Source organism: Aethalodelphis obliquidens, unplaced genomic scaffold (genome assembly GCF_003676395.1).
Source record: "Aethalodelphis obliquidens isolate GAN/ISIS:26980383/991018 unplaced genomic scaffold, ASM367639v1 scaffold42, whole genome shotgun sequence".
Taxonomy (NCBI): domain Eukaryota; kingdom Metazoa; phylum Chordata; class Mammalia; order Artiodactyla; family Delphinidae; genus Aethalodelphis; species Aethalodelphis obliquidens.
This window is the reverse complement of record NW_020837986.1, coordinates 1,588,604-1,610,421: the sequence shown is the minus strand read 5'-3', so window position 1 is coordinate 1,610,421 and position 21,818 is coordinate 1,588,604. Positions and strand designations below refer to the sequence as shown.

Below are 21,818 nucleotides of genomic sequence, written 5' to 3'. Positions count from 1 at the left end.
TTCCTGTCTCTACAAGCTGTGCACGCTTGGGCAGGTGGCGATGCCACTCTGAGCTTCAGTTTCCTTGACTGTGAGATGGGGAGAGTCATAACCTCCCTCACAGAGAAACCATGGTAAACGGGAGCCCAGGTATATGTCACCAAGATTGTGCCAACTACACAGGGTCAGTGCTTGGCAAGTGGAATGTTTTGTCTTTGAATCAGGGTAAGGGGCGGGGGATAGGAGGAGGGGAAAATGACAGCCACAGTTATTGAACCTCTGTGACTTGCCACACACTGTGCTAAGCATTTTAACGACATGATCTCATCCAGTACTCATCCTGTGAGGTAGCAACTATGATTATTCCCTTTTCACCGGGAGCTTTGTAAATCATAAAGGTCTATAGTCATGTTGGAGATTCTTATTCATACTGACTGAGGGGAAGTTGGGGCAGACTGTCCTCAGGGGACCCGTCTAGAAGGAGGAATGTATGGAGGGGTCCAGGAAACAGGGTGTGCACTTGGAGGAGAAAGAAACATTGAAAGAAGATTCTTCTCTCCAGCTTACCTTCTCCAGGGAAAGGGTTTGGGGGATTCACTTTTTTGGGGGGAAGGGGGGACCGGGGGAAGTTTCTCTAAGTAGGTGAAGGGGCAGCTGGCCCCTTGCTAGAGCTTGAGGAGGAAGTCTGGAGGAGCTCAGCTGGCCATCTGGAGAGGGAAGGAGTGGGCAGATCAAGTCAAGTCCGAGGCGAGCCCACCCTGAGAACGTACAGGGTCCACACGGGGTGTTGACAACCCACAGTCCCACACGGGGATAGACAACATTTATGGACGGTAGCTAAGTCAACAAAAAGAGCACGGAGATGACTAAACACAGGGTCTGGGGCTAGTGAAAGGGGGCTGGACACCAAGGCAGTCAGATGGACAGTGGCAGCTGGGCTGCCCTCTTGCCCTATACACAGATATTCCCAAGGAAATCTCAGTGGAGCCAGGCCAGGCTAAATAAGGCCTCCCCCAGCCAGGCACAGGGCCAAGGGGCCGTGCTCCCCAGGGGATGCCAATTTGGACACAAACATTGGAACCACTTAATCCCTTTGGAACAGAGAGTGTGGAACTTGCAGCAATCCTTTGTTCATTAATTTGTTCTTTCATTTATTCAGGGAAATAGATAAGGTCCAAACTCAGTGTGGCCAAGCAAGGTCCCACTCACCCTTCCATTCTCATCCCCTTTCCTCTCCCACCTTGCATGCCGCTCTTCTCTGTTCAGACTAAAATAAAGCTCCGAACACCACCCTTTAAAGTTCCCGGGCCCTTGCACATTCTGGGTTTTTTCTGCCAGAAACTCCCACCTTCCCCTTGTTCACCTGCCTACTTCCCTATCCTCTTTCTCGGCTTTAACGATACTTCCTCCAGGATCCTTCCTCCCCTGTACCCAGGCCAAAGGAGTCCAAGGTGGTCTCCAGTATTCTCCTCAGTCATAGCACTGAACATGCCATGGGATCACGACCTGTTCTAAGTTCCACGGACCAGAAACTGTTACCTGCCTGCCAGTGCATTCCCCAGCACCCAGCACTTGGCACTTAGCAAGTGTTCAAAAAATAATATGATCTTTGGAAGAATAAGTGAACAGAATGACATCTGGTTCAATATAAGGAGGACCTTTCTAACAGTGGTGGTTGAATAATAATGGGACTGGGCAGCCTCATAAGGTAATGAGCCTCCTGTTACTGAATGTATGCAAACAGGAGTTTGATGACCACCTCTCAAGGAGGCTGTGGGGAGAGATCCATACGGAGCCTAAGAGTAGTGGAGAATACAAGACCTCAAAAGATCTCCTAGTTCTGGCCCTGTGTGTATGGCCCAGGGTAACTTTCCTTCACTGAGCTTCAGACTACCCATCTGTAAAATGGAGATGCTAGACCAGATTTCGGAGCAACTCTCCTCCAGACCCTCATGGCTCTGACAACCCGTGGTTTTGTGAACACCTGCTTTGTACCCAGTCTTGTAAGCCATTTGCCAAAGTACAGGTTAAGATTCAGCCAATATTTGGTGAATGGGTGAGTGCTGAATGAATGAACAAATGAGGTGTGTCTTTGTTGCCCCAACACCCTGCTGGGAAGCTGAATGAAGAGTCATTAAAGCTTTGAGATTACACAGACTTGGCCTTAAATCCCAGCTCCCCTATTTCCTAGCTGTGGATTTTGGGAAAGTCTATTTGCCTCAGTTTCTTCATCTTGAAAATGGACCATTCTTGTCCACTAAGAGCCTCCTCCCCAGGATGTTGTGAGGGTGAGATGTGACCCCTTGTAAGGTGCCTAGAACAGGATGGAGGATACAGTGGAACTTCAAGAAATGAGAGCCCTGCCCCTTCTGTACAGAGGGAGGGCAGGCAGTATGTGTTCCATTCAAAGCTATTCCCATACCCCTCTCTCCTGTGCCATTTAAAAAGGGGAGGAGCTACCATCAGAGAGATTTTACTTGTTTGATTTTATAACTAGCGATATCTGCCCTGCTAGGGACAGATAGCTAGGTCTTTTGACGGGAAGGGACAATAAATTTTTGACCTACTGCTGCCCTCTGGATAAAAAATAAAAACACAGCTCACTGGGGGAGTTGCTGAGATTACCAGGCCTGTAGCGTGAGAAAAGAACAGGATGTGGAACTCGGGAGACCTGGGCTGCAGGGCCCTACACTCAGAAAACTCTGGCAAGCTGTATGACTTGGGGAAAGTAACTCAGCCTCTCTGGGTCTCAGTTTTCCCCGTTTGCCTATGTCCTATGTGTGAGGCAGGCTCAAATGAGATTGTAAAAGCTTGTGAACACTGTAGAAACAACAATCATTGTGTAACTTATTATCCTCTTAGTCCCTCCTCTGTGCAAAATTTGTACTTAAATTCGTATTAATTGCTCCTGTTTTACATATGAGAAAACCTAGGCTACTCGAGGTCAGAGGTCAGATTTCATCCCAGATCACTCGGCTTCTCTTGGCCTCGGTTTCCTCACAGGAGAGATGGGCTTCCTACTGCCGCGTAATGACTTTGGAAAGTTAGAGTGCTGGGTATAAATTAGGGGATAGATTGGGGCCAGCCTGGGTCTCCGGAGGGTTGGGAGGATTCAAGGAGGGTGTAGGCCCCTCCGGATTGGGGACGATCCCTTAGGGGGCCGCGGGCTTCCCCAGGCCTACCCAGGATTCCCAAATCCCTCATGGAGCGAAGGGCCCGGGACTCCCGGGCGGCTCAGGGAGCAGGCGGGGCCGGAGGCGGGGCGGCGGCAGGAAGGGGCCGGAGCGGCCTGGGCCCGGCGGAACCCGGCGGAGCCCGGTTGCCCTCGTCCAGGCACCGCGGGCCGCACGAGAACCCCGGGGAGCGGGGCGCCCCAGAGTGCACTTCGGGGCGCAGGAGGCAGACCCGCGCCAGGGGGTGAAAGAGGCGCCAGCAGAGTCGCGGGACCCTCCACAGGCAAGGGCGGGGCCTCCGCGGCGCCCCTCCCTCCCCCAATCCCGGCCCCGCCCCGCCCCCTCCCCGCGCGGGGCTGGGGTCCGCCTCCCTCCCCAGCCCGGGACCCAGCGTCGCGAGCTCCCCCCGGGGTGCCATGGCCTCGCGGCTCCTGCACCGGCTGCGGCACGCCCTGACCGGCGACGGCCCCGGGGAGGCAGCGGCCGGCCCCGAGGCCGAGCAGTTCCCGGAGAGCTCGGAACTGGAGGACGACGACGCCGAGGGCCTGTCGTCCCGCCTCAGCGGCACCCTGAGCTTCACCAGTGCCGAGGACGACGAGGACCAGGACGACGAGGACGACGAGGAGGCTGACCCCGACCCGCTGCCCGATGGTGACCGGGCGGCGGGAGAAGACGCAGGCGAGTGCGGGAGGATGGAGGCGGGAACCCTGGGGCTCGATTAGGCCTCCACTCCAGCCGCGTTCCCGAGCTGATCCAGCCGAAACGCAGACACTTCTCTTTAAGTGCCCCAGCCACCTCTTGGCTGTGTGACCTTGAGAGAGTCACAACACCTCTCTCAGCTAAGTTCCCTTGTGTCAAATAGGGGAAATCACTCCCATCCAGGGTTGTTTAGGGCGTGATATGTACAGGGTCTGGGATACAAATGGTAGTAATGTGCTAGCAATGTTTTGGGGGTGGAGATATTTATTTAACATCTACTGTCTGCCGGGCAGGTGTTTGACACCAGGCCCCCTCTCTGGCCCTCCGTTTCCATTTATGTCAAATGGGGATAAATCCTTTGTCATTTGTTGGGAGGATGAATGAGGTCAGGGCATGTAATTTATGTGGAACCTGGCCCCAGGCACATCCTGTGCTCATGCAGAAGGGAGTCCTCCACCTGATGGGCAGCGGGGTAGTCAGCTTCTGACACGGCAGTTGCAAGATTTCTGGAAGAAGTCCCGGAACACCCTGGTACCCCAGCGGCTGCTCTTTGAGGTGACCAGCGCCAACGTGGTCAAGGACCCGCCCTCCAAGTACGTGGTGAGTGAGGGTCCAGGAATCCCTGGGCTGTGAGTCTAGAAGTCTGGCTAAGAGAAAGTAGGGAAAACGCCAGCTTCCTGGGGGATCTGGCTGTGTAGTTATAAGTGGCTGCCCCATTTTACAGATGGGGAAACTGAAGCCAGAAAGGGGATGTAACTTGAGCAAATCCTCAGGCAAATGACTTAAAACTTTTTTGAGGGACTATGGACCTATCCAGTCCTGGTTCTGAGACTAAGAACTAGTGTGCGTGTCCCCTGCTCCCTGGTTTTTGCAAATCGTCGCAAGATGCAAGATACACAAGGAAGAATATTATCTGAGTCAGACTTGAGATCCAAGTTGCATTGGTTAGTGGTTAGAAAAATGGGTTTTGGATCCCAGTTACTACCAGTCGTTTGACTTTGGGTGAATTGTGAAACTTTGACGACCCTGTTTCCTTATCTGAACAAGGGGATAATGCCCAGGATCGTCGCAGAAATCAAATGAGACAGTGCATAGAAAGCCCTTAGCGTTGCACCTGGCATCGTGAAGTGCTCAATAAAATGGTAGTTCTATTATTATTACTTACCTTTGGGTTGAAAATGTCTGGCCTCTAGGGCCTGTTGTACCCTCTTTACAACCCAGGAAAGTCAGTTCTCCAGCACCCACACCTGTACAGAATGTTTGTCCTAAGGACTGGATTTATGGGATGGGTAGGGTTGGGGTGAAGATAAGTGCGGTGGGGAGGCCCTGATTTCCTGGCTGTGGAAAGGAGAAACACATGGCGAATTCGGTGGTCCCGGTCCTGAAACCCAGCCTGACCTGGCTGGTCATGGCAGCAGCAACTCCCTGCCTCTCACTTCCCTCCTCTTCACCACCCTCCTCCATTTCTGACTCAGCAGGAAGGGGGCCTGGAGCCCTGTCCCACGTCTGGGCTTCTCCACCCCTCTCTGCAGCTCTTAGTGAAAAAAGGGCCACGCCCATGGGGCGACTGCTCCCATTTGAGCAGAGATTGACTCCCGATGATCAGATCTTAAGTGGCCAAAGTCCTGGCTGGGGGTCATGCACAGGAAGGGGGCGCCAGGGATCAGTAGCAGCTGGGAGACAAGGAAGTATGCGGGCAACTCTGGGAAGAGAATGACAAGATAGAGCCAAGTTTGGCCTGGCCCAGGTCTGGGGAAACGAATCTTCTTTTTGTTTGATGGGGACCCTAAATCCTGCTTTAACGTCTCCTGGGGGTTAAGAGCACAGGCTTTGGAATTAGGTCGGCCTGGGTTTGAGTCCCAGCTGGGCCATTTACCGGCTTAAGGGAGGTCGTTGAGCCCTTTGCCCCCTCTTGGGGCCTGCTTCCTGAGCTGTCAAATGGAGGTAAGGATGGCTTCCGGGCAGTGCTGTTGTGATGATAAAATAGTAGATGTGAAGAGCTAGGCACAGCACGTGGTGCAGGGTAGGCGCTCAGTTAATGGAGTGACTCTCATTACCTATCTCAGCGGGACAGTATAAGGATAAGATAATGGATGTAAAATGGGGTTTTGTCCAGAAATTACAAATGAAAATAAAAGCTAGATGAGCATAAGGGGTCACTATAGACCAGTGCTTCCTGAAATGTGTTCAGCAGAAAATTGGTTCCCTCCCTGGAATGTCAATAACTGTTCTTTAAAAAAAAAAAAAAGTTTTTACAGTCCATATGCAATGTTTGGGGAATGCAGAATTGAACGAGAGTAAAATAAGTTTCTTTATTGTTAAACTTTTCAATCCTGAATATTAATGTACACTGTGAATCTTCAAGGGAAGGATAGAGCAGGCAAACCGAACTGACCAGGGTGGCTAGGATATTGGCAGTGTCACAGAACAAATTCGAGAGAAGAATCTCGGTTTGGTGTTAGTATGCTTTCAACATCGAATGCTTGCTAATCCCCCCTTTAGACCTGTTAGCTCAGCATGATTACAGATTAATCTATATTTGGGTTCTCGGACCTGGGGGGAAGCTTAGTGGTCATCTTGTTCAGTGTCTCCCAAACCTCCAGCACCCTCACAATTCTTGTCCTATCTAAATGCTAACTTGTACCATTCTGTGCTTCACGTTTCTCTTCAAATAAACCTATTTTTTAAAAATAAGTTTAAAAGACAACTTTATAGCACAACTGTATATGGAAAGGCCCACTTGCCATAAAGAGAAGATAACCGTCAAAATAAAAGCAGTGAGAGTGTCATTAAGCCCTGCCTGGATGCTGCTGCCTGAAGAAGGCCCTGACCTGAGAGTCTCTTTCTGGCTCTTTTCTAAAAATGGAGATGAAAAGGGCTTTTTTAAACCAAACTGAGAGCTTCTCAATGTGCAGTCAGAAAGGTTCACAGAGCATTAGTGGGGGCATCGCCTCCTGCCTCTGATTCAGTGTTATTTACTCCAGTACATACCCCCTAAACCACCCAGGTACCAACGTTTGCACACGTCCCACACCTAAGTAAACAGTGAGCTGGGCCAGCGCTCCAGTCACTAGAGTCGGAAGCGGACCCAAGAAGGGGACTGCCCTGCCTGACATCACATGGTGAGGGAGCACCTGACCTGAGGTTAGAACTTGGGTCCCAGTGCACTTTTCACACTGGTCGCTACTGGGGCTGTCTGAAGACCTGTGTTCTGGGTCTGGATTGGAATAACCTGGCCAGGGATGTGGGGCTGTGTATCCAGAGTGGAATGAAACTCCAAGCTGACCCTAAAGGTTGGCTCTAGAGGCCCAAGAGATGGGCCTGGGTTTCGGCCCTCGGCTGGTTTTCCAGAGGGGCTGTTAGAAGAGCTCCCTGCCCTATGTGAAGGGAGTACTCCCTAGGAGGGGCAGAGGGGGCGGCTGGACCAGGCGCTGAAGCTCATCTCTGTCTTTTTCTCCCCATGCTGCCTTGGGCCTGGGTCATTTCAGATGAGCCTCAGGTAAGATGAGACTGGGCTCCCCAGCAGCCTCGGGGGTGAAGGGAAGAGGTGGGGGAAGAGAGCTGGAAGTGAGAGGGAAGGGTCCCGGGGACACCTTGCACCTGCCCTGACCCCCACCCTCCCCCGCAGCTCTACACCCTCGCCGTGATGGGCCCGGGGCCACCGGGTCGCCAGCCAGCCCAGATCTCCCGCCGATACTCGGACTTCGAGCGGTTGCACCGAAACCTGCAGCGGCAGTTCCGGGGCCCCATGGCTGCCATCTCCTTCCCCCGCAAGCGCCTGCGCCGGAACTTTACCGCAGAGACCATCGCCCGCCGCAGCCGGGCCTTCGAGCAGTTTTTGGGCCACCTCCAGGCAGTCCCTGAGCTGCGCCAGGCCCCGGACCTGCAAGACTTCTTTGTGCTGCCGGAGCTGCGGCGGGCGCAGAGCCTCACCTGCACTGGCCTCTACCGCGAGGCCCTGGCGCTCTGGGCCAACGCCTGGCAGCTGCAGGCCCAGCTGGGTGTCCCCTCAGGCCCAGACCGCCCTCTGCTGACCCTGGCGGGGCTGGCTGTGTGCCACCAGGAGCTGGAGGACCCTGGGGAGGCCCGGGCATGCTGTGAGAAGGCCCTACAGCTGCTGGGGGACAAGAGCCCTCACCCTTTTCTGGCACCCTTTCTGGAGGCCCACGTGCGGCTCTCCTGGCACCTGGGCCTGGACAAACACCAATCAGAGGCCCAGCTCCAGGCCCTGCAAGAGGCAGGCCTGACGCCCACGCCACCCCCCAGTCTCAAAGAACTACTCATCAAGGAGGTGCTGGACTAACCACACCTAGACTTAAGGCCACTGTGGGGAGAGGCACTGCCCCAGGATGGGAAGTGGGGTAGGGGCGGATGCGGACACGGACAGCAGTTGGGAGGTGACCAGGGGTGCTGGGAACCCCTAGAAGTTCCACAAAGGATTTGTAGCAGACTGAAGAAATGTGCTGCTTCTGTTGAGCTGGGCTCAGGACAGGCTTTGGCTAGGACGGTGCAGGGAGAAAGTCTGGTGCGGCCTCTCAAGCTTATGAATTCTGGGGGCTGTGCCCCAGGTCAGGGTCAACAGTCCCTTTTCCTTGGGCCTCCGAGCCAGCCTGGCTAAGGGCCAGGAACTCTGGCCCAGGAGTCCTGGGGTTGATGGCTGGAGGGAGGCCTGCAGTTCCGGCCAAGGGGGATTAAAAGCCAGCAGCTCCACTGGTAGAAGTCTCTTTATTCCATGTTCAGGACCAAAGGCCCAGCCCTGGATGGTAACTCCTGCCTCAGGAGTCGGGGGAGAAGGGAGATCCTTGAAGCCCCAGACCAAGCTGGTACCTCTGGCTACAGCTTTGAGTCCCGGGGCTTCACTCGGATCACGCCCTCCTGGGCACAGGACATAGCCAGGACCCCGTCCCGACGCCACAGCCGCCCATGAACTAGGCCCCGGGAGCCACCTGCGAAGATAAGGGAGAGAACTGTTTCCTTCCACCCAGCCAAATGCCCTCCTTGAAAAACGTACAACTCAGGTTGGGCCACCCCATGCCAGGGTACGCTCAGTGTTGTCACTCCCAATCTCCAGGCACCCTTTTAAGAGCCTATTATGATTGGTCATCAGGGGTAACTCCTCCCATGGGAATCCCACTTGATGGTTTAAAAGCACTTTCACATATCTGCTGGCTTCCTCAAAAAAATCCCAAGGGGATACATTCTGAGAACAGTCTGGTTCAGTAGCTCAGCTAACCAGATCTGCCCCACTTCTGGCCACCTGTGTGAGGAAACCCATCAGTTCCCCCTTTTTTTTTTTTTGCGGTACACGGGCCTCTCACTACTGTGGCCTCTCCCGTTGCGGAGCACAGGCTCTGGACGCGCAGGCTCAGCGGCCATGGCTCACGGGCCCAGCCGCTCTGCGGCATGAGGGATCTTCCCGGACTGGGGCACGAACCCGTGTCCCCTGCATCGGCAGGCGGACTCCCACCACTGCGCTACCAGAAAAGTCCCCATCAGTTCCCTTTATAATAAATCAAACGAGGCCCTCCAGGCTGGTAATTCATTCAAACAAACAAACCAACAAAAAAAAAACCCCACCTCCATCCCCACAGGGACAAAGGGGCTCGGAGGACAGGACGTGGAGCCGTGAGGCCTGGCCACCCCCTCCCCACGTGGAGATTCTCCCTTGCTAGCCCAGGGCCTTAGTCTGATTATTTAGGAAGGGAACTGCTGGTTTCTCTTATACGCAGAACAGCTCACTTAGGCCTTGTCCCATGTTCCAGATGATGCCAGTCAAATCCAGAGAGGCTCAGGAACTTGGCCTTAAGGCTCAGGCCAAACATGAACCCAAGAGTCCTAACTTCAAGTGGCGGCTCCTTTACTGTGATCCTGTCGGTGCTTGAGAGCCCCCCTTCCCTGAGTATAAGAAGTCCCTCCAGTTTTGTCCCTGGTTCACAAAGCAAGGCTTTTCTTTGTTTGAAATGCACTTCCGTGGAAAGGAACCCAGGGCTCTGAGACTAGGCACTGATGAACGAGTCTGGGTTTCTCTCAACACTATAAGGAGTATCCAAGCAGTGGGGCCCTTAGAGAATGCTGAGTGCCCTGACCCTCAACCAGGTTAATTGTCAGAATCACTTAGGGAGCTTTTTTCTTTTTTTAATTTTTTGGCTGCGCCGTGCAGCATGTGGGATCTTAGTTCCCCGACCAGGGATCAAACCTGTGCCCCTTGCAGTGAAAGCACGGAGTCTTAACCACTGGACCGCCAGGGAAGTCCTGGGAGCTTCTTAAAAATAGTTTCCTGGATCTCATCCAAGATCTGCAGAGTCAGAATCTTAGGGATGGAATCTGAGAATGTTCTGAAAAAGCTCCCCCAAGTGGTGGTCTGATGGGCCACCAGCTTTGGATACCTCTGTTTTAATGCAACCCTATTTGTTGAGATGGGGAAACAGGCTCAGAGAGGAGATGGGACTTGCCCAAGATCACACGGGTAATCTGAAGTGGTTCTGGGACTAGAACTGAGTCTCTGAGATAAACTGAATCATATTCCCAGCATGTTACAGAAATTAAGAGCTGAGCAGGTGTCCCATCCTCAGGCCTCACCCTGTCATTTTGAAGACAAGGATACCACAGCCTAGGGAAGCAGAAGAGGAAGTGAGTGATCTGTGTGGTGCTCCATAGAAAGTGGGGGGGGGGGGACAGCATCACCCAAGAAAGCAGGCTCCCTGCCCTCCCAGGGTCAGCACCCTCATCCCCCATGGTCCCACACTCACCGGCCCAGGGGCTCTCACACTCATAGAGCATCCAGTGGTCAGCTCGGAAAGGGGCGTGGAACCACATGGAGTGATCCAAGGAGACCATGAAGTGCACCTTGTGCTGCAACTGGTGGGGCAGCAGTGCTGTGCCCAGGAAGGCATAGTCCGAGATGTAGGCTGCCACGCAGCAGTGCATCTTCATGTCGCCCTCCCCTGCAACAGATTCCGGCCCCATCAGCCCTGGGCTCCTGGGCTTTACAGCTCAGGGCCTGCAGGGAGGTAGGGAGAAAGGGGCTGCCGTGCATAGGTGTGCAGACGGTTCACTGCCCAAGGGCACCCGGCCCAAGGTGTGTGTGTGATGGGCCATAAGGGAGACAGGGATGGGGGGGCAGGTGCAGTGAGGACTGAAATCCAATCTTCGGTCCCCAAGTCTCCCACCGTGGACCCCCGAGGTGTCTTCTTCCAGTTTGCACAAAGACATCTGATGCTTAGCAGGGGACCTGGGGAAGAATCTTGGCAAGGTGCCTCGCCTTCCCCAGAAAGGACCAACATTAGGATTACAGTCACCTGCCCGTTCTCCCCATACAAAGGGCTGAGCCAACCTCCCCATCATGCAGATAAGTAAACAGGCCCAGAGTGGGGAAGTAACATGCCCAGGGCCACAAAGGGCAAATGAGGTACAGGTCTAGGCCCCCGGAGAGCGTTTCCTTTCAGGCCATGGGGTCCTCTTACCAATGTAGCCCCGGGCTCGCACCCAGAACATCTGTTTGGGCTCCATGCTCTGCAGCTGGCTCAGAGTGGGTAGGTTTACCAGCTTGATCTCAATGGGCACCTCCCGGGCAGCAATTCGGTTCAGCCCCACTCGGTACTTCTCTTGGAGGTTAGGGTCCCTGAAAGTAAAGGGGAGAGGGATGGGGAGACCCAGGAAGATGGGGAGCCTGTCCTCTGAGCCGCCTCTTCTGACCCCTCTCATTCCTCCACAGGGACTCCTGACTTATCCCCAAAGCTCCCCTCCCCTCTGGCAGGCAAGATAGGATAGATTTGCATCCTTTCTTTGCCACTTATAAGTCCTCTGGCCTGGTGCAAGTTAGTCATCGCTCAGCCTTTTTCCCATCTGCAAAATGTGGATAATGACAGTCACCTACCTCATAATAAGTACTGTGGAGGAGACAAGATAAGACATATGAAGCCAACACATCATCTAGTCATGCGGTGTACCCTGTGACAGGCCCTGTTCCAGGCACTTCACACACATGAACTCACCCGTCAACACCTCTGTGAGATCCATGCTGTTCTCACTGTCATCTGATAAGTGAAGCAAGCACAGAGGGTGCAGGTAGCCTGCTCAGGAGGTGGAGGGGCGCGGGATTCGGACCCAGTCTGGCTCCTCGGTTCACACTCTTAACCACTTCTCTATTCTAACACTCAGGAAACAGGCTGCCCTACTTGGACTGACTTACCTAACCCTGAGCAACTGGGGACGCTGTGTTCCAGGGAGAGGAGCCCATTTCCAGGGAAGCCCCTTTGCCACAGTAAGGACACCCCTTGTGCCCCTAGGCTCTTCCCCGGTATTTCCGTTTCCATCCCTATCCTTTCGAGCCCTGTCTGACAGAACCTTCTGTGATGATAGTATGGTCTGTGGCTGCACTGTCCGCTGTGGTAGCTAGCCACGAGCCACATGTAGCTGTTGAGGGCTTGAAATGTGGCCAGTGTGACCGAGGACCAGAGCTGAATTATTTCTATTTAATGTTAATTAACTTAATACAGCCAGCTGTGGTTAGCGGCTTCCTTATGGGACACACAGCTCTAGATTCAGGGACCTTTAAGAACAATGTCCTTTCATTTCTCAAACATTTTGGAGCTCTGACCGCATACCAGGCTCCGTGCTTATTCCCCTCTGTCAAGAGTGATGTAACTACAATTTACTGAGCACTCGCTGAGGGCCTTGTTATCTTGTGTAATCCTCACAGCAGCCTTATAAGGTAGAAATTCTGATTGGCACCATTTTACAACTGAGGACACAGGCACACAGTGGCAAAGCAACTTGCCAAACTCACACAGCCGGCAGGGGCAGAGTCTAGATTTGAACCCAGGCTTTTCCCAGGTGCAGATGCACGTCTGTTCCATCACACCGGGCTGACAGCCCTGACTGCTGCACGAGGCGGCGGGGCTCTCCTTACGATAGAGCTGTTAAGTCTGCAGGGCAAAAGCAGCCATTCCCATTTTTTAGATGAAGCAGGGCTCTGAGAGGCTGGGGAGTCGAGCAAAGCAACACAGCAGGTGGGAAGTGGAGCCCTGGCCCCAATCTATAACCGAGCAGGACCCCGTGGATACCTCTGTCGAGTTTATGATTAACCTCCTTATCTGAACCTTTATTCCTTTTATTGTTCAAAACCTGTTCTCAAGATTGAGGAGGGGAACTGTAACAGAGCAGGACCCTATGGGGCCTTCCTGGGCCAGGCCCTTCCCCCATATCCTCTGCTTTACTCTCTGAAGTACCTAGATAACAGCATATGATGCACATTTCCTGAGTTGTTTTACAGATGCTAACCACACCCCCCCAGCCAAATGAAAGATGTTAACTACTTGATGACCATGAGCACATAGCCCCAGGCCTCCTGGAGCTTAAGGACTAACAATGTTAACTGCCCTCTTACCTCACCATCAGCCAATCAGAGAATTGTGCATGAGCTGATCACATACCCTGCGACCCTCCTCCTTTACCTGGCTTTTAAAAATGCTTTGCCAAAACCCTTCAGGAGGGACTTCCCTGGTGGTGCAGTGGTTAAGAATCCATCTGCCAGTGCAGGGGACATGGGTTTGATCCCTGGTCTGGGAAGATCCCACATGCTGCGGAGCAACTAGGCCCGTGTGCCACAACCACTGAGCCTGTGCTCTAGAGCCCTTCAGGGAGCTTGGGGTTTTTTAGAGCATAAGCCACCCATCTCCTTGCATGGCCTTGGAATAAACCTTTCTCTGCTCCAAACTCCGATGTTTCGGTTGGTTTGGCCTCACTGTGCAAGTTGGGCACATGGACTTGACATAACAAATCCACGTGACTTGTCCTGTGTCAGGACCCAGAGCTCTTTCCACTGCCCCAGCATTTTTCCAACTTTATTAGCTGTGATTCAAGTAAGAAACCTATTTTACCAGGTGACATTCAAAATACTTAACATGCACTAAGGCAAAGGCAGCAGGGCCACAGCTCTGCAGCAGGACCCTCACCCCTGGCAGGCATTAACTCCTAGGCTGCTGGGTCATGGGTGACCCTGGAAGAGAAGGGGGACCACTCAGGGACTGGGGAGGTATTTACCAACAGTTATAGAAGTATTTAAACAGTAGGAAAGCTGTAACAGTACCTGAACTAGCTGAATAGGAAGCCCTGCATTTCACACCATGATCCAACACCCACCCATGGGCACACATGCTCTCACACACAACTGAAACTAATGTTTCACAAAAGGATGCCTACCCTTACCACAGGCAATACAGTCTAGTATCTTCTTTTCTAGTCCAGCTTCCCCGTGCCCCGCCCCCACCCCGGCCGTGCCTCATGGCTCGTGGGATCTTAGTTCCCCAACCAGGGATCGAACCCGTGCCCGCTGCAGTAGAAGCACAGAGCCCTAACCACTGGACTGCCAGGGAATTCCCTGGCAGCTTTTTAAAATGCTGCTAAAATGTCCAGCTTTTTAAAATGCTGGCCGAGATCAACTAAAGGACTCCATGGCCTGCTAACAGGTGGCGACTGCAGTTTGAACACTGTCCTGGGACCTTGAGGTCTCTCACCTTAAATACTGGTTAATGAGGGCCTCGTGGCCAAGCAGCTCTTCTGGCGGGGGCACTGTAGGCATGGAGAACTGGTGCTGCACAGGGCTGGGCTGGGCCTTCTGGAAGGAGGCCTGGCAGATGAAGATGGGCCTGCCGTGTTGCACAGCCTTCACGGAGCGCACGGAGAAGCTCACCCCTGTTCGCGTCCGTTCCACCTGGTACAGCACCGGCACCTTCGGGTCCCCTGCAGCAGGCAAAGGGCACACAGCACACGGTGAGCCCAACTGAGCCCTGTAAGCCCTCTCACCATCACCATGGCTGGACAGGCCCCTCTGTTGCTTGTTCTCCATTCCTTTTCTGCTTGGTAGCTACTGACTGAGGCCTGATGAAGCCCAGGTACTGGGGAGAGAACCCTAGACCCTGTCATTGGGATGCTCCCCATGCAGGTGGAGATCCACTCCGTCAATAGCACAGGACAGAAGGGACACTGCCAGATTCCCTGCATTCAAAGTCCGGCTCTGACACTCACCAGCTGTGTGACCTTGGGAAAGTCACTTGACCTCTGAGCAGTTAACGCATCTGTGAAATGGGGATCATCATAGTGTTCACACCTCTCAGGATTTTAATGAGGATTAAATTAGTTCAGAGTCGTAAAGTATTCAGAATAATATCTGGCACGTAGTAAGTGCTCTGTGTTTGTTCAATAAAATACTCTCAGCTTTTGTCTTGTTCCTTCTGTGACTGGGATCTTGTCATGAATCCGGTACCATTCTTCTAGATCAGGGGTCAGCAAATCTGGCCTGCTGCCTGTTTTGTTTTTCTTTTCTTTCTTTTTTTTTTTTTTTTTGAGAACAAGCAAAGGTTATTTATTCAGAGTTTAGTGCATCAAGGGAGTCAGCCATAATCACTTCCGCTTGCAGAGACTCAAAGGCACATGGAGGAGCGGGAAAGCTTTATAGTGAAAAAAAAGGTTTCAGGTATGCCCTGCTTGGAGGCTGCTGGCATGGTGATAGGCAGGCTAACTAGAAGCAGGGCAGCCTATGTAATTGGTGATGTTTGGCTTTCCCCAGTTAGTCCTAAGTTGGAAGCACGGGCAAAAATTAGGGAAGCTCTCAGTTATTCATCAAGTCCTGGCCATTAGGGGCTGATCATTACAGGGACTATGGTTTGGCTTCCTGGACTGGCTGCTAGAAATGGTGGTCTGGCTTCCTCCAAGCCTGACTTGTAGATAGTAGGTTGGCTTCCTGTGCTAGTTGCTACCAGCTGTGGCTCAGAGTTCTCTTTTTATATATGGTTTGGCCACTGTCTGATATTCATTCTCCCAGGAAAAGCCTGCTGTCAGTCCCTTCATCCCTAATGCAAATGCAAGTCAACCTGACCCTTCTCCTTCGCTATCTGTGCTCACAAGACAGGATGGGAGACACTGGCCCCAGCGTGAGGACTATTAACCCTCAATGAACAGGTCAGGGAGGGTTTTTAGAGAGAGTTTTCCTGGTGTCCCCGAAGTCCTTTAGTCTGAGTCAGACCGACCTTGGAGAACCTGACATGTAGGTGGTAAGATGTCTTGGGGATGATTTTCAACTTTGAGATGAAAGAAGCAGGTCTAGAGAAGCATTACTTCCTCCACCCCATCCAAATGGGGAGCCTGCCAGGCACTGGGGGCTCATTCAACAGCAATAAGCACGCCTATGAAGCCCTGAAGCCCAGTGGGTTTGCTTAGGTCTGTTAGCAATGCCAAAGGGGCATTTTTAATCAGAATGGGGGCTCCTCAAGGCCAAAGGCCTTTGAGAAGGGCTTCCCAAGAGTCCAGAAACGAGACAGCTACATAAGCAGTCTGATTTCAGGGGCTGGGAAGGAGGCCTCCCTTCCCTATCAACGAACTATAAAAAAAAAAAAAAAAAAAAAAAAGCTGTCATCCAATCCTTGGGCTGCAGCTAAAATTCAGTATTTTCAGTTACTAGTGATTTACCTTTCAGTGTGAATGAGTTCCAGACCTGTTTTTTAAAATTTGTATTGGAACAGAGCTGGTAGGCTCTGCAGTATATTGAAGGAAGCGAGATAACTGTTATGGAGTGAGTGCATTTGTTATGTGGACCTGAAACAGACAGCTACTTCTCCAGCAAAGATGGGTTTCTTCAGGATCAGCAGAGAAATGCAATTCAGGGTCTGCAACCACAGTGAGCCACATGCAAGTCCCCGTCCAGCAAGAGGAGAATGCTTTTATAGAGGGGAAAAGGGAGGGCTATAGTATAGTGCAATTGGGAGGGCCCTAGTAAACAAAGAGCCCATGGCTTTTCATTGGTTGAGTCCTTGCCAGAAAGGAGTCTTTTTCCTGTCAGGCTCTGCTATTGTTACAGGGCATGAGCGCTCCCCCCTCTGGTCTCCCAACTCTACTTAATGGAGGTTTCTGTTTATGAATTTTTTTATTGTTGCTAAGGTATCTTTTCTCACGTTGGTCTCACATTAACTATGCAAAGTGGGTCTTATCACCATTGTATAGATAGGGAAACTGATGCCGTAGTAAATAACATTTTTTGGAATATGACCAAGCCCATTTGTTTACCTACTATCTGCTATTGCTTTTGCCCACAAAACCTAAAATATTTACTCTGCCTTTACAGAATAATGTTTTTTGACTCCTGCTCAAGATTCTCCATGCTTTAAACCTATACCAAGTCAGAAAACACCTGTATTACATTCTTCTACCTATCTAGAGAAATACTTTTTTTCTTAATTTTATTTTTGGCTGAGTTGGGTCTTCGTTGCTGCGCGTGGGCTTTCTCTAGTTGCAGTGAGCAGGGGCCACTCTTCATTGTGGTGCACAGGCTTCTCATTGCGGTGGCTTCTCTTGTTGTCGAGCACAGGCTCTAGGAGCGCAGGCTTCAGTAGTTGTGGCTCGCGGGCTCTAGAGTTCTGGCTCAGTAGTTGTGGCACACGGACTTAGTTGCTCCGCGGCATGTGGGATCTTCCCGGACCAGGGCTCGAACCCATGTCCCCTGCGTTGGCAGGCGGATTCTCAACCACTGCGCCACCAGGGAAGCCCTGAGAAATACTTTTTTTAATCAAAAAACAAACAAACAAAAAACCCAAACTGACTAACATTCTATACTGGGCTTTGAGAAAGAGAATTGATATGATAAATGGCCAAGGACCAACACCTCCACCTCCCAGTATCTTTTAATTAAAAATATCATTAGCAACATTGTAAAGCAACTATACTCCAATAAAAAAATTTAAAAATATATCTATATATCATTGGAGCACCATCATTGTTTATAAATCTTGATGTACCTGGTAGAGCGTCACATCACAAACTAATAAGAGAGCTTCCCTTTTTGCCTTGCTGCCAGGAAGCTCGGAACTAACTTTTGTATAAAACTGCAATGACATGCCTTAGCCTAGTATTTTGACACAATTATTTCCCCCAAATCCCGTTACTACTAGCCTCCTGGCCCTTGACTTTTATTTATTATTACTTTTGAAAATTTTGTCCCAGGGAATTCCCTGGCGGTCCGGTGGTTAGGACTCCACGCTTTCACTGCTGAGGGCACGAGTTCAATCCCTGGTCTGGGAACTAAGATCCCACAAGCTGTGCGGCCCGACCAAAAAATTAAAAAATTAATATCCTTCTTAAAATATTTTTTTTGCCCCAAATGTTTTATTTTTTCCCATACTTAATTTTTTTGCAGACTATATTCCATTATAGGTTATTACAATATACTGAATATAATTCTCTGGTACACAGTAAATCCTTGTTGCTTATCTATTTTATGTATAGTAGTTTGTATCTGTTAATCCCATACTCCTAATCTGCCTTGACTTTTATTTTATTTTAAAAATTAATTAACTGGGCTTTCCTGGTGGCGCAGTGGTTGATAGTCCGCCTGCCGATGCAGGGAACACGGGTTCGTGCCCCGGTCCGGGAAGATCCCACATGCCGTGGAGCGGCTGGGCCCGTGAGCCATGGCCGCTGAGCCTGCGCGTCTGGAGCCTGTGCTCCGCAATGGGAGAGGCCGCAACAGTGAGAGGCCCGCGTACCGCAAAAAAAAATGAATTACCTGATTTATTTTTGGCCACACCACACAGCTTGCGGGATCTTAGTTCCCCGACCAGGGATCGAACCCAGGCCCTCAGCAGTGAAAGCATGGAGTCCTAACCATTGGACCGCCAGGGAATTTTGACTTTTATTTTAATAGTTCTATAATAACTGCCAATTATTTTAAGCTGTCTTGCAGCCTTTCAAGAAGCAGATAGGGACACAAATAATTGGTGATTATTAGTGTTGGCACTCCCGGAGCACAGGCTCCGGGCGCACAGGCTCAGCGGCCATGGCTCACGGGCCCAGCCGTTCCGCGGCATGTGGAGTCCTCCCGGACCAGGGCACAAACACGTGTTCCCTGCATCGGCAGGCGGACTTCCAACCACTGCACCACCAGGGAAGCCCTATGGGAGCTTCTTACATAACCTCTTTGGGTCCAAGGTTCCTTATACATAGAATAGTGGCAGGAATGCTGTTTACTTAAAAGGATTAAACAAGATAATGTACATAGCTGCGCACTGTAACATGCAAATTTTAATTATTCCCATAAGTTCATCATCAAAAAGTAATGATAATTACCATTTATGGAAAACCCACATCATGCCAGGCCCTGCACTAGATACTTTACCTGCAAAGACTAAGAATTCTTTTCAGAAACCAGATGATGAAACTGATTCAGAGAGATCAGGTAATGCCCCCACCTCCCAAAAAACGAAACAAAACTGTCTCACTGGGCTAGAAGGATTACAATATCAAAAGGCCAGCACTTTCGGAGTTTACAACCAAATTGAGGGAACAAAGGGCGCATCTGCACCCAGCTAGCATCAAAGTTGAGAATGGGGCTCACCCCAAGGTCAGTATTCAAATGCTTTATAGCAATGACTGTCACGGAAGTAAAGGAAGTAAAAGGATGGGGAGTGAGGGGCGTGGGAACGTAGTACGAAAAGGTGTATTTACTATTAACTATTTTATACTTGTAAAATGAAGGCGGAAACCCATTGTCTTTTTTAATACAGATCACATATAAAGTTTCATAAATTATTCTCAGCTGATGGGACCATGCAGAAGACAGAGACTCTTAAAATTGGGAGCATCTGCCTAGGAGTGAGATTTTTATGTTTCTCAAAAGGGAGCATGGGTTTTAAAAGATTACTCTCTCCTTCATTTGATCCCAGAGCTGTAAGCAGCTACAGGGATCTTGCTTGGCCCCACCCCTTCTGCATTTTTCAGGTGGGATGAAGGAGGGGTCGGGGAGGGTGGTTATATCTCACTCAAGGTCGCCTGGTAAATCAATGGCAAAGCTCCGGCTCTCTTGTTTCCCAGGCTGGTCTCTTCTCCAAGTTAAGCTGACTGCCTCAAACTCCCAGCAGAGGTTTCAGCACCCCTCTGAGGATCCAGCGCAGGACTGGCACCAGAAGGTGTATGAAGAATAAAGAACAAAAGACCCACTGGGAACAGTTAAGCACCAAAGTCTTGTGCCACTGTGGGCCAGAAAACAAGTACCCAGTATCTCAGCAGGTATGGGGTCTAAGGCTCTTCCTGGCCCCAGGCCTTCTTCCTCTTTAGGCTTCCCTAAGGGCGATCAATTAACCCTCTCCCACACCCCTCCCTTCCCTCCCCTCCCCCCTCTACCTCTCTCCCTCTTTCTCCTCAGTCTGCTCCCCAAGGCCAGAAAGAAGTGGCTGCTGGGCCACCAGTGCTGGGGTGGGTTAAGGGAGGGGTTGGTTTACCTTTCCGAACAAAGTAACAGTGCAGGGAATGCACATGGACATCTTCAGTCACAGACTTGGCCGCAGCCACCAAAGCCTGGCCCACGATCTGACCCCCAAACAGCCGCTGGTTTGAGGGTACCCAGTAATGCCTTCCTCTGTGGGGAGAGGGGAAAAACAGGAAAGACTTGGGCGCTGGGCCATATCCCACAATCTTCAATGAGCCTCTAGTGCAGGATCTCTTAACCTGATTGGGGTTTGGGATGCTTTGAGAATCTGGTGAAAGCCTTTCCCCAGGCAAATATCCTAACACCACTCTACCTACAACTTCAAGGCCTTAAGGATGGCCCAAACTTCTATGGATTTCAGTCAAGGATAATGAACCAATCCCCATATTTTATACTATGAGAACAGGGATCAGAGAAGGAAACTGACTTGAGCAAGGTCACACACACACACAGCTCAACCATTGCCATCCTGAGCAGTATCCGGGTCTTCTGAGCCCAAGTCCAGTGTTTCTTCCACTGCCCATACCAGGGTAAGGCATAAGCCTCTCAAGCCCTTGAGTAGACCAAGATGAACCCCACAAACTGTGGGGGGGACTGCATTAAGGTCTGCCACTTACACCCTTCAACTTGACAGCCCAGTTCTTAAAAGAACTAGATTTAGAGCTTGAAGGGCCCTCAGACTTCAAGTCTAACCGCTTCAGTGCACAGATGAGGAAACAGGCCCCAGAGGTGAAAAGTCTTGCCCATTGCATGAGCCCAGTGGAGGATTAAGAATTTAGGTCTCCAGCTTCCCACTGCCCAGCCCAGCTTTTTTCATATAATGCATTGCAAATAGCCCTCCAGGGAGTTATTTGTAATTGGTTTAAGTGGGGCTAAGTTAATACCTAAGATAGCTTCCAATAAGCCAGGAGGAGCCTTGGAAGCCCAAACTATTAAATCCCCAGTTACAGTCAAGAATTTAAGCGGCATCAGGAAGGAAACTGGCTCAGGCCTCAGAATGAATAAAGAGCTACTAGACCCCACCTAGTGGTGGTGGGGATGCGGAATGTAAGAGGAAATTACAGTGAATATGCAGGAGCTGCAGATAAGTTTGTGCCCTTGGACAAATCACGGCCCTTTCTGGACTGGCTCTCCCTGGGACCTGATTTCTCAGGGGAGGCTGCTGAGAAGGATACTTTGGGTCACCACTTTTTGCCTAGATTGCCAGGACCTCCCAGGGGTGGGAATGCACAGACCCCCGCGTCGAGGAGGAAGCCGGGGCAGCTTTGTCAGGCACAAGTTCCCTCCCAATCGCAGCACAGGCATCTCGCGCAGAGCCCATCCTCGTCCAGGGGGTACAAGCAGGGGCAATGGGGTGGCAGCAGGCAAGATCAGGAGCCTCTGACCCAATGCGTGGGTGCGGGCCCGATGCGGCCGGCTACCTGAAGAGATCCTCGTCCAGCAGCTCGAGGTTGAGCACGCTGGTGACCAGGACGCTGCGGAGGTCCCTGGGTGGATCGTCGCCGCCCTGTTCGTCCTCTAGGGCCTGCGGGGACGACATGTAGCCCACTTGCTGCCGGCCCGGGACCTTGCGCTCGGGGGAACACGCGGACACCTGGACAGAACGCGCAGCCTCCAGCAGACGCTAAGTAACCGGAAGTCCCCCTCAAGCCCTGAGAAAGTGGGATGCAGGTTATGATTGGTCGGTGATCCTGTCAGTCTTCGGGTGAGTG

At 51.6% G+C, this 21,818-nt stretch overlaps 2 protein-coding genes across 2 annotated transcripts; one reads left to right on the top strand and one right to left on the bottom strand.

Annotated features, from left to right (window-relative positions):
• Positions 1 to 626: 626 nt before the first annotated feature.
• SNX21 (sorting nexin family member 21) lies at positions 627 to 8,561 on the top strand. Its single transcript, XM_027078191.1, has 3 exons — positions 627 to 3,830; positions 4,273 to 4,451; positions 7,480 to 8,561. The coding sequence occupies exons 1-3, from the start codon at positions 3,569 to 3,571 to the stop codon at positions 8,152 to 8,154; spliced, it is 1,116 nt and encodes a 371-aa protein (XP_026933992.1). The 5' UTR covers positions 627 to 3,568; the 3' UTR covers positions 8,155 to 8,561.
• Positions 8,558 to 21,767, bottom strand: ACOT8 (acyl-CoA thioesterase 8). The gene is made up of 6 exons (XM_027078192.1): positions 21,528 to 21,767; positions 20,120 to 20,256; positions 14,369 to 14,594; positions 11,315 to 11,472; positions 10,601 to 10,795; positions 8,558 to 8,797 (listed from the first exon to the last, which is right to left on the bottom strand). The coding sequence occupies exons 1-6, from the start codon at positions 21,644 to 21,646 to the stop codon at positions 8,685 to 8,687; spliced, it is 948 nt and encodes a 315-aa protein (XP_026933993.1). The 5' UTR covers positions 21,647 to 21,767; the 3' UTR covers positions 8,558 to 8,684.
• Positions 21,768 to 21,818: the final 51 nt, after the last annotated feature.